This window comes from Balaenoptera borealis (genome assembly GCF_965194805.1).
Source record: "Balaenoptera borealis genome assembly, chromosome: 1".
NCBI classification, from domain to species: Eukaryota; Metazoa; Chordata; class Mammalia; order Artiodactyla; family Balaenopteridae; genus Balaenoptera; species Balaenoptera borealis.
Window position 1 is genome coordinate 146,624,677 of NC_138860.1, and position 12,716 is coordinate 146,637,392.

Below are 12,716 nucleotides of genomic sequence, written 5' to 3' on the forward strand. Positions count from 1 at the left end.
TAATAAGCACCGTTTTCTGAAAATCCATGAACTCAGTTGATCCTTTCAGAAGCCTTATGTTATAAGTAATATTATCTCTATTGTGGGAAAGGATTACTAAGTAAGTCTTAGAGAATTAAAGCAAACTGCCAAAGTTTATGTAGACACCAGAACTATCGCTCAGATCCATGCCTTCTGCCTGAATTCCTCGTAACGTTCTCCGTGCCATTCCTCCCCCACCCTCTACTGATGGAAGGGCTTTAAAAATCATTATGTGACTACAGAATCCTTCTGCATCTGTGAGCGCACGTGACCTCATAATAGCACAGTGAAGTAGGAAATCCTTGGCCCCATTGCTCAGATCCAGAGACCAAGGCCCAGAGAGGACCAGTAGTGTGTTGGAGGACCTTCAAATAGTGGTAGAGCCATGGTCTGAGGTCCCCTGTTGGCCTTGCCATGCCACGCTTCCTGGAGATGCCGGGATGGTGCAGGTGAAGCGCCTTGCTCCCCTCCAGCTGCCACACAGACAGACAGCCGCTGGTCTGTTTCTCTTTGTCAATTAAATATGGTCCCACTGCCTTTCCTTTCCCCTTGAATGAGGTCCGTGTGCCAGAGCACTTCCTGCTTTTGGCTGCTTTGATGGAGTTCAGAGCGAGAAGGCGCTGAAAGGTCAGATGTAGCTCAGAGGAGCATAAGCTGTTTGGAAAAAGAACATTTTGATTTCAACTTATTTGAAAAGCATAATTAGGAGTTGGAAAAACAGCAGAGAGGTCTTTTTGTTTTGTTTTGTTTTTTCCCCCAATCCTTTCCAAGTCTGGAGGCCTCCAGGCTTCCTGTTACCTAGGATACAGAGCTAAGAGGTAGGTCCCAACCTCTAAAAACATTAAATGTGGATTTTAAAAATTCACGGAGAGCACTTCCCACCATTCTTCATTTTTTGTTGTTGTTTTAGTTTTCGCTTTGCTCTTAGGAAGGACAGTTTAGCAGCAATATTTTGTTTTCTGTTCCATTTATATTTTACCCAGGGCTGGAAGCAATTTTACAAAATATAATTTCAGTGTTTTGTAAAGTAAAAGTGCTAACAGGTTTCTGGTACCTTCTATGTGCCAGGCACTGTCTCGCACTCACGCTATACCTTTGGATTCTCTCAATAACCTGGTGAGATGTGTTTTGATTACACTGTTTTCAGTTTCAAACAAACAAACAAACCTGAATCTAAGAGGTATTTGAAGGCTGGTCCTTAGGACCCCAGCATCGTTGTATGTTCTTTTCATTGTGCTGCACGACAAAAAATAAAGCCAAACAAACCTCTGCAGGATAAACTTACAGAATATAAGCTCCAACCCTAATTTCAATGTTGCTTGAAGGGGACCTGCCTTTCTTCAGATCTGCTTTAATGGATGAGATGCCCCCCTACCCCCAGCGCCCATCACCTCCTGGAAGCTCTGATTATAGCAAGAGCTCTCTGCGGGGGTGATGCGTGAGGAGTAGATTGTGATTGAATGTTTATTTGCATCTTTGAGGGAGGAAAAAATTATAGTGCCTTTATATTCCAGGAAGGAAGAAAGGAAGGGAGGGAGGGAGGGAGGGAGGAAAGAAGAAGAAAGAAGAGAGCCTCCTTCATCCTTCATCTCTGAAGCATATCTTTACACACACGCCCCCATGCACACACCACACACTCTTCAGAGCTCTTGCAAACATACACACATTCACAACTCACAGACACCCACATATGCAACGTGCAAACACAGGGCTCTCCTTTTAGCTCTAAGATTATCTTGTCTTAAAACAACCTCTGAAGGTAAGGGCTAAGAAGTAAGGAGGACAGTGCCCTTCACCAGGCCTCCTTTTGATGTGATATTACACAGAAATCTCAACTCTTTGAAAGTCCAATTTGCAAGGCTTTCTAAAGGAAGTTTGAAGAACACCGTTGCCTCCTGTCTGGGGAAGTGGGAAATCCTGCAGTCCGTCAGAGAAGCCCCTAGACTCCTCCCACAGGGCTTTTATATTGGGCTGCAGGAAGTGCCGGAGCTGCACTCGGCCTCCCACAGAGCCCCGTGCGCTTTTATGAAGGCAGCCTGTGATCCGCAGCTTCTCTGGAGCCTTGGGGAGAAGCCCGTTTGAACCGGCTGGGCATGGCATTGACAGTGTTTGCCTTTAGAGTTGGGCAGACCTGAGTGACTCTGGCCATGTCAATTACGAGCTGTGGAACCGGGAGTTGATTACTTAGGTTTCGAACCTCAGTATACTAATCTGTCAAAGGGGAGACAGTTGTGTCTGTTTTTGCAGAGTTGTTGCCACTTTTCTTCTCTAGGCCCTGCTTTCCCCATCCGTCAAATGTAAGGGTGGAATTAGAAGGTGTCTTCTGATTTCTCAGTCTCTGTGGTTCTGTTTAAAAGCAGTTTGGACTACGTGCTGAAAGAGAAGATGGGAAGCACTCAGAGACAGTTTCGCGCAGATTCCCATGGAGTGCAGAGAGTGGCAGACCAGAAGCACCAGCCATCCCTTCACTGGGCCTTTCAGTACCAGCCACCATCTAGAGCCTCCCGTGGCTTTGGAGGGCGCTCCATATTAGGTTTTGATTTGTAAAATGGATAGCTTGGAAAAACCATGCTCCAAACACCAAATTATCTCCGGGCATGGAAGCTTAAGGACGAGGTTAAGGCTTGTCAGAGATTAATGCAAATTCTAATCAGAGAAATCCCGCAGCCTATATAAACATAAACGGTGCTGCCTACCCTTGAGCCCTGGTCTGAACTCCCGAGGACCGCATCTGGATTGGCCCCGCGCCTCCATGGTCAGGGACTGAAGATGACCTGGCTGTCTGGATAAAATGGCAACACAGGAGCCAGGCACCAATTCACACAGCACACCTGGAGTTAACCTCTGTTGTACCAGGCACGCTGCTGCCTCCTGGGGCTACGAGATGAATCAGACCTGGGCCCTGCCCTCAAGGAACTCACCTATGCTTTCAACATTCATTATGCAGCATGTATTTAGTGAGTGGCTATTATGCACCAAGCCCCATGCCAGGGGTGGGAATATAGCGCTTGGCAAGGCATGGGCATGGCCCTTGGGGAGTTCAGTCTAGAGGAACAGGTAACAGGTAACAGGACAGTAATGATAGTCTGGTCCATGCTACAGGAGGGACCGGCGTGTATAGGTTATTATGGAAGCTCAGAATTGTGGCACCCTAGCTAAGCTGGAGTGGAGGGCAGAGGCCGGGGAAGGCTTCCCTTAGGGTAGTCACGGGATGGTGGGAGGGTTGGAAGGACTGCCCGTGCACAGGTGGAAAGGAGGATGGTGATGTGGGATCTGCAGGTGTTCAGTTGAGTAGGGCTTTGATGGCTGGTCGGAAGGAGGGCGTGGAGGGCGCACGGAGAGCTGAGAAGACCCTGGGGGTCCCCAGCCCCAGCTCCTCCTTCTGCAGCTCAGATCAGGCAGCAGCAAGTTCGAGTGAGGCCTTTCTTGGACTACCGAGCTCCTCTCCTGGGAATCTGCACCTCGCCCCTCCCCTTCCTCAGGACACTTTGTCAGAGAAGCCTTCCCTGGACGCCCCCTCCTATACTCCCTAACTCCCTTTGCAGCCTTATTTTTTCCCCCAGTTTCTCACCATCTGACATACTCTTTGTGTATCTCCACCAGATAAATTATAAGCTTCATGAAGGAGAGGATTTTGGTCTCTTGATTCACTGCTGTCTCTCACTTCCCCAAACAGTGTCTGATACTTAAGTATGCAATGAACGTTTGATGAACGAATGAATGGATGGATGGATGGATGATGGATGGATGGATGGATGAGTCCCGCGTCTTTTGACACTCCCAGGCCGTGCTTCTTTTCCATTCCAATCAGAATTTTGTTCATCTCCTCATCACTGACTTGATAGATCACAAAGGGCCTGTGTGATGTAGGCAAGGCCTTTGCTGCCTCTTTGCTGAACTGTTTACCTTTGGACACTTCACTGTGGTGCCCGTGAAAACTGTTGATGTGTCAGAGGGTTTGTTGGGTACCAGGGAAGTGGCTGTGCTCTGATAGCCATGTTCTCTGGCCTCTGGTTGTTAGTCATTGAGCTTTTGTTCAACATGTTTAGAATCCTGGAGCAGTGGGGTCTGGTATGCCCACGAGACCATGCCCACAGATCCCGGGAGTGTCTGGTGAAACCCCTGCCGGGAACAAGATTGTTGTTTCCAAGAGGGAATAAACCACAGCACCAGATGTTTTTCCTCTTCTTACTCTCTGCCTCATCCATCCATCCATCTATCCATCCATCCAGCCAGCAGTTTCTGAGTACCTGTTCTGTGCCAGACCTTGTGTGAGCACTTGAGGACACCAAAAGAGCTCACATTTTGTGAGGAAAGCCTGAAAAATATTTAAATAGTTGCAAAGCAGTTGGCTAAATTCTCTGATAGGGGTGGACTGAGGGATTGGAGCCCAGAGGAAAGGACTATTAACTCTGCTCTGAGTCAGTTCACAGGCTCTCCTGAGCTTAAGATCAGGTCAGAGACTCTTCTATTCTAACTCTTACAAAAGCTATACACCTGTGTTTGAGACGTGCATGCTATAAAAGTGTGTGACAGGTGAATTAGAGGAGCCTGAAGTTCCATATGTCCCATTCAGGTTGTCCTTTAGTCCATGATGCCTGTATAGTCCATTCAGATTGCTTCTCCAGAGACAGAAGTCCAATACAAAAGACCAATACTCGACATGCAAAGTGCTAATTCCCTAAGGAAGCCAGGTGGTTTTGTGGTTAGAGCATGGACTTAAAAGAGGCAAATCTTACTCAGTGGAAATCGTGGCCCATTGTTACCTTGAGCAGGTGACATGGCCTCTTTTGGCTTTGCTCTCTTCATCTGTAAAATGGGCACAATGGTGTCTGCCTACCAGGATGGTTGTAGCAATTGCAGGGGATAAAATTTAAAGCACCTCGCTGGGTGTCTAAGTGTTCAGCAAACCGGTAGTTTCTTTTTCTCCCCCTGATAGTGGCAGAAAACAAGATCCGATTCCCTTCAAAAGGAGGAGAAAAGTCAACTAAAAACTCCTCTTTGTTCTGAACGTAGTTGAATAACTTCCCAGTTCTGCACCACATAGAGTCACCAGGCACGTGAACCTGAGCCATGGAGGAGATGGGAGAAGGGAGAAAGTTTCTCCCATGGGTGTCAGCGATCTGGACAGACTTCCAGGAAGAAAGAGGGCAGGGACAGAGGAAGGACAAAAGCCTCCTTCTCACTCTTAGCAGAGAGCTCCCAAGAGCAATGGAAATGAAGCCAGAGGACAGTACAGACCTGTTTCACCAGTATGCAAATTGTGTAATGAAACACAAATGACTTAGCAAGAACCAGTGAGACTCACCCCAGTCTGACTTGCTGGTTCAGCCCCGAGCTGGCTTGAACTCAGCCAGATCTTTCTAAGGAGGTTTTGTTGGAATTCCACAGGATCCCAGTTTTGAAGCTCAGACCAGGAAGAAGAGAGCTCCATTTCTGGAGTGAGTTCTGTGTGCTGAGGACTTTCATATACATCGGGGGGCCGGCGGCGGGGGGACAGACATACACCTTTCTATTGTAAACTCCGTATCTACAATCAGCAGTTTTATTTTAGCAACTGGAAGAAAAATCTTAGTCCCAGAAAGGGACTGAAAGATTATATTCTTTTTTTTGTGAAGGAACTTATTTTATTCATGTCTGTGTCTTTCACAGAGTTTTTAACAGAATAGATGCTCACACAACATTTTTTTTTTAAGTGAACAAATCTCCTTATGTTACATATGGGAAAGCAGAAATCCAGAGAAGCAGAGTGCCTTGTCCAGGGTCAGACAGCTGGTGTGTAGCAGAGAAAAGATTCAAATCCAGTTGCTCTGTTTGCAAGTCAGGCACTTTCTGTGGCATCGCACTGATGCACAGGAAGTGGATTCTCTGAACCCAGAGGCCTTCACCCAGGTGGGGAATTAAAGACAGAGAGGACAGGACCTCAGGGCTGCAGATGCCCAGGAGAGGTCAAGCTGATTTAGGCTTTCTGGTTTTGTCCAGCTGTGCTCACCCCTTTCTTAACCACCCTTTTCAGGGTGCCTGGGACTTTGCTGAAGCCCCTGCAGGAGTTTTGATTCTGGGAAAGGCTCCTTGCTATTCGGTCTAGGACAGGGCATTACATCCTTGGGGCCACAAGGTTTGACTGCCTCTCCTGAATAAGGGTTACCTGCCCCTGTGGAGTGGGAATGAATGGAGCCTCCTGACCCACATAGTATCCCCAGGTCAGGTTTCCAAGGGAGCAGGGTGTTCCAGAATGTACTCACTGATTCTGGTGAGGCCCGAGCCTCTGGCCTGGAGTGAGTGCCTCTTGTGAACTGGGCTTTCAACTGGCAAAATCCAATCCATTCAGCACTTAGATTGGGGCGGGGCAGAGGGTGTTATCAGATCCTTTGATCAACCTCAAAGCCTGTTGCCCTCAGCTGACTTTTCAAATCTAAAGTAGTCCTTGGGTGAAAGGTCATTGTGCAATCGCTTTCTTTAGTAATTCACTTGTGTTCGTGAAATCAACAGTCATTGAGTCAATCTCATCTATCAAAGCGAAACGGTGACATCGATTTCTACGAAGAGTGCCTTGAGTCCCTGTCTCATGCCAGGCAGGGTCCTGTGATGTCTCATTTGATCCTGGCAACCCTAAGAGGGAGATGTCCTGCCTGTTTCACAGAGAAAGAGACTGAGGCTTAGAGAAGTTAGTAAGTGGTAGAGCTGGGACTGCTCTGTCTCACCCCAAAATTCTCTTTGCTACTGCTGTGCCCCAGCTACAGACACCAGGATCCACCCTGAGATTTTGAGACATTTCTCAATAAATGTGTCAGTTACTGATGAATCTGGGGGAGCCAGCTTCCATCTGCCCACTCATTCCATGCCTGACTGCTTCCCGAAGGGATTCTTTCCCCCAAGGTGGCCCCTCACTTCTTTCTTATTCCTGAGCACTCCCTTTCTGAAGCTATTCTGATGACAAGTCTCTTCCTCCCTCCTCAAGTTCCTCCTTTTTTCTTATATTAAGCTCCAGCCTTCAGTATCTGAGTCAGTGGAAGGGGAGATGTGTGCCTCGTCCGGTTGGGAAACCCACCCTTCCTCTGTCCCACCCTGATCTCCAGGGCCCGTGACCTAAAGTCTACATGGAGGGGGCAGGGAGAGATGGAGGATTTTGAACAATCATTTTTTGAAGACCTGCAGATTTTTAAATTGAGGGAAATGAGAAAACCTTGAGGTTATTAGGTCCAAATTAAGAGAAAAAAAACCATGGTTAGAGAATAAAAGCATCTGTTTTATGAGCAGTACATGGTGCCAGGCACTTAGCACCAATCTGTGCTACAGCCTGTAAGATAGTGGTTGTTACACTTATTTTACATGGGCAAAAACTGAGGCTCAATGAGGTTTTTCTTTTTCTTTTTTCTTTTTTTTTTTTGGCTGCACCCCACGGCTTGAAGGATCTTAGTTCCCTGACCAGGGATCCAACCCACACCCTCAGCAGTGGAAGCATGGAATCCTAACCACTGGACCACCAGGGAGTTCCCCAATGAGGTTTTTCTGGTGAAAACCTGTGCCCTTTCAGTTACCCACCCCACCCCTGTCCATTGCCAAGTCTGGCTGGAGGAAGGCCAGACCATGGTGGTCACACTACATATGGACTAGTCCTTCTTCAGTGAACTTGCTATTGTCCTAAAGACCGGGTTGACTTGGAGCTATCAACATCATCCCCATTCTCACTCTCAAAAAGGAAGAGATTTCTTTGATTCATGATTGGAGAATCTGCTGTTTGTTGGGTCATTTCAGCAGAAATGAGGGAGTAGCCTTTGACCTGCAGATTATTTTTTTCTGGTACGGAGTACCTTGCTTAAAATCATTTTTCACCATGGCTTGCAGTACCATTTCCCAATTGTGATTCATTAGGTAGATACTCTGTCAAAATAATAAGTCTTGTAAGTGATGAAAATAAGGATTTACTATTTACCAGTCTTTTTTAAAAAGACCCTTAGTATTCCATGGAGTATGGTTTGGGAAAGACTGACCTACTAAATAAAGGCCACGTTCATTAGTTTGACCTCCAGTACCCTTCATGAACTGCCCGTGCTTGCCTCTGTAGCCCTGTGTTTCACCCCCTCCCCCATCCCCTGCCCCATACACCCTTTTCTGCTATTACAGAACTTCAAGAAGTTCACTGCAGCTCTGATTGCTGGCTTATAAGCCTTTGCTCTGCCTGGAATACACACCCCCTCACTACCATCTCCTTAACTCCTAGCAAATACCTATTCATGTTTAGGATTCAAGTCAAGTATAGCTTCCCCTTAGTAACTGACCTTGCCCCCCCAACTTCTTTCATAGTTTCTATAAAGCCCATAAGTGCACTTACGTGTTTTCATATGTTCCCCCAACTGTATGCTCGTAGGGCAGGAATTATAACTTCTCATTTCTGTGTCCTTAGCACCTATCATAGTGCCTGGCTTATTTATTGAGCTATTTGTGTGTGTGTGTGTGTGTGTGTGTGTGTGTGTGTGTGTGTGTGTATTTATTTACTTATTGGCTAGTTCCACAGGTTTGGCCTTTTAGGTCAATTTTAGAATAATTTTTTAAGGTTTTTTCTCCAAACCTTTTTAGCATGTTCCTAGGAATCTGATTAAGTTTTCATATTAACTTTTGAGTTTATAAATTGAGGGTTCTTATAAATGGGTGTTCTTGTAAATAAAAATCCTAGCTATCTATTCAAATTGTCCTTTACGTCCTTGGCTTCATAAAGGCTCTATGCAGTTCTTGGTAAGCTAATCACTATTTATATCATCATCTTGGCCATTATGATGATTTTATCTCTTCTTTTAGATTTTTAACTGGGTATTTTTTATTTTTGCAAAACGACTGGTTTTTATCACTTGTTTAGTGGCCAATAGCATCAGTGCATTCTCTTTATTATTTTTTATTTGTTGTTCTTACATTTCCCAATAATACATTTATATAATTTCATAGTGATTATAAAGTTGCCTGCTGTTTTCCAGGCCTGGGTTTTTTTGCAATTGTCTTCCAAGTCGTTGAGGTTTCAGTGCTAGAGGTTCTTCCTACGTGGGCAAGAGTGACTCTGGAATCTTCCACTCTTCTGTCTCCTCAGGTTCGCTGCTGGCTTCTCTTTCCTGACCACCCAAAGGAAGGTGTCCATTTGTCTCAGGAAGGGCAGAGTCACTCCCTTGCCACTGTCCGGGTCTATCTTTAGGCCGTCAGCCCCTCCCCTCTGCTCTCTTCCCCTCTCTCTGGTCTCCCAGTGCCTTGCTTTGATTTGTAGTCGGAAGTTCCCCTCGTCCCGTTGCGTCTTCCCCCTCATTTCCCAAGTTCCCACAGGAACCTGAGAAGTCTGCTGTGCCCAGAGGTTAGAACGGAAACTGCAGCAAGATAACTCCAAGGGACAATGCCCAGTTGACGTCATTGCAACTTCTTTGCCTCGGCCAGAGCGGCTTTTTGGTTTTTTTCTTCCATTTTTCTTCAGGTTACTCTTCTACCCACCCCAGTCCAGTCTCTGTCAACCTCTCTTTGAAAGCTCTCTGGCATTGTCTGGTTGGTTTATGTGTTTCCTCATATTCTAATGCAAAACCCCTAGTTCCAAGTGGTGACTTAGAAGCTTGTTCTTTGATAGAGTTGCTTTCTTTTGAAGCAGAAGCATTCCCTTGTGACTATCATAATAAACCACCCTCCCCCGCCCCCCCATCATCATGCTTGTGTTTCCATGACACTCCTGAGAGGCAGATAGTGTAGGGATTGTATAGCCATAATCTCCAGGAAAACACACATGTGCATTGAATGAGTTGTTGTCAATTGTAAAAAAAGAAACCTTTACTAACCCCGGTTACTATTCTTTAATTGGTTTCAATCAAGCACATGATAAAAGGAAACTCAAGTTCCTGGAGGGTCTCGTACATGCCAGGCAGCGTGCTAAGGCCGTTCTCATGAATTCTTTTCCTCGGCTCTCTCTAGCTTACCTCCCTAGAAAAGCTCCATTTGTCTTAGTGTTCAGTAGGGGAATGAAGACGCAAGGTTTAAAAACATGGGCTTGAGGTCAAGTCCAAGTTAAATGCTCTTTCTTCCAGACGGTTCCATGTGTGGGAATGTCATGTGTGTCAACCTGGGGCTAGAATGCAGGAGAGCGGCCACTCAGTGTCTGTTCGTTTTGTCTCCTCCCTCCAGCTGTACCTGCAGGCCCGCTTCACTTGGCGAGGGGCCCGCCTGCTCCGGCCTCTCCTGCAATTCACCCTGATCATGATGGCCTTTTACACAGGACTGTCCCGCGTGTCTGACCACAAGCACCATCCCAGCGATGTCCTGGCGGGGTTTGCTCAAGGAGCCCTGGTGGCCTGCTGCATAGTAAGTAGCCTCTTGTCCTCAGCACACAAGCAGGGCCCTGGATGGCTTGCTTGTTAAATGTTTCCAGCTCAGTGACCAAAGCCAGGGAGCTCTCAGGCCTCTTCTCTGCTTGGTGTCTGAGGAGCCATCCTGCCCCAGGAGCCCTTCAGTGAAATGAGGATAATTCCTGCTTCTTTCCAGCCTGGGAGGTTTAATCCAACAGATTCTGTGACTCCTTTTCTCCAGAAATACGGAAGGTTCGGGCTCACAGTTGCGATAGCAAGAGGTCTTACATGTTATTCTACTCACTCACTCTATCCATGAGGGCAGTCAGGGTTCAAGAGGGCAAGAAACTTGCCTCAGGTCACATGTCAAGAGTCTAAGTCTCTGACTCATATGTTGCTCACATGCTGCTTTGGTGATCACTTACTATTCAGAAGCACTTCCCAGCTTCTTGGAAAACATCTGCCCTTCCCACTGTGACCTTTACAGGACTTGGTCAGACCCTAAACTAGGTGTTGGCTGGGGAAGAGGGAGTTTGGTGAAGGCTAAGCCCTCTCCTAGCCTGAGGGCTTTGTACAATCAAGTCACAGAGCTTCCTAGAGAATGGCCTTGGGATGGACCACATTCTGACTGGCCTCAAATGACCTATGCCTTCAGTACTTGCTCCCTGACTCCCAGTGAGGGGGGATGAGGCATTCCACCTCCGAGGCTCTATCTCTTCAGGAATCTCTGCTTTTTTTTGCCTGCTAAGTTTTTTGTTTTTAAGAGTCAAAAAGAGAAACTTCTTTTTTTTTTTTTTTAATCTGTACAACATTACATTTCATGCTAAAATTTTGAGGGGTTTATTCAGCAAACATGACTGAGCACCTCCTCTGACATTGTGCCTTCCTGGGCCCTACTCAGGGGCACTCACCCTGGTCCAGCAGGAATCCCAGAACACAGTACTGGCTGGGTGTTCGAGTACCACAAATGCAGCTTGTATTGTTAGTTTAACCCTTGCTCATTGCCGGTAAGAATCACGAAGTGAGATCTAGGCCAGCCCCCTGGTCCTTTCCTGGCTTTTCAGCCTGGCTGCAGCCCCACGTCTCCCTGCAATAACCACCCTGCTTTCCTGCATTCGTCACCCTGTGTTGAAATTGTGGATGTGTGTCTCCCTTTCGATTGTTCCTCAGGGACAGGGACCCTAGTTAACATATATACGTTATTCTCCCTGTGTCACCAAGGCCTCTCGGAGAGTCTAGCTCAGAGTAAGTGAATGCGTGTGTAATCAACACAAAGCTAGTACTCTTTCTTGAGAACATTCTCTTGAAGGCAGAGGGATGGATAAGGCACAGCCCTCACTTCCAAAACAATCCCAGTCTAGTTGCTCACAGCCAGGCCAAGCACAGGAGCCGCAGTACAACGAGGGGCTGTCATGGGGACTAGCCGGGGCACTTCGGCAGCCAGGCGAGGCAAGAAGAGGGCCAGGGAGCCGGGGCGATCAGAGTGGACACCACAAAGAAAGTAGCATCTGAGCTGCCGGCCAGCCTCATCCCAGGAACCCTAGTCTAGGCACTGGCTGTTTTGAGGGCTTTATTCATTGCTTTCTTTCGTTTTTCTTTTCAGTCAAGGCTAGAAGGGAGAGAAATTGGGGGAGCAGACCGTTAATGAGGGCAGCTGTCACTGAGAGCTTGTTCTCTGAAGCCTGGTCCTTTAATGTGAAGTGACAGTGGGGGATGGGTGTTTGCACGACAGGGTAACCCTTTGCTGACCGTGCCCGCTGAGCTTTGCTCTAGGCAGGAGGTCAGCCCACGGGGGCCTGCTGTGGTGTTTCCTTCTCGGCGCCACTGCCCTAATTAAAGTCTCCTGCATCCCCAATTAAAAAAATGGAAAGGTTGGGGGGGGGGGTCCTTCATAGCCTTCCTCTCTTTTATAGAGGACTCTCTACGCACAATGAGACAAAGTGTCCGGGAGGACCAGGGTTTATTTTCGAGGAGGGAAATGAGGGGTCTGACTTTTATCCTGTTTGGCTCGGGTGCACTGGGGCACTGGAGCACTGGATAGGAATTTGGGCCTAGCGTTTGTCAAGCATCTACTCTATGCTAGCTCTGTTCTGGGTCCTTTACTCATCGGACACGAAACCGTTGTATACTGAGGGCATTTTACAGATGAGGTAACTGAAGCTCGGAGAGATGACTCAAGTCATCTGAGGTCAGAGCTAGTCGACAGCGGCTCCCGGGATGATCACTGACTCCAAAGCTTTGCCCTCTGTGCTTGGCAAGGAGGCATGGTCACCGGAGCTGAAACGGCCAGAGTCACCCGAGGCATAAGCAGCATAGGCAGTTGCTTACAGAGCAGAATGTAAGGGTGTCAGGGGCCTTCCCAACCCTTCGGGCTGATCCAGTTGC

General features: G+C 47.3%; 1 protein-coding gene across 1 annotated transcript in view; it reads left to right on the top strand.

The window, feature by feature from the left end:
• Nucleotides 1-12,716, top strand: part of PLPP3 (phospholipid phosphatase 3) — an 85,141-nt gene that overhangs the window by 59,411 nt on the left and 13,014 nt on the right. The window contains exon 5 of the mRNA XM_082358953.1: nt 10,171-10,347. Within this exon, the coding sequence (XP_082215079.1) occupies nt 10,171-10,347 (177 nt within the window). The remainder of the gene's footprint in view (nt 1-10,170; nt 10,348-12,716) is intronic.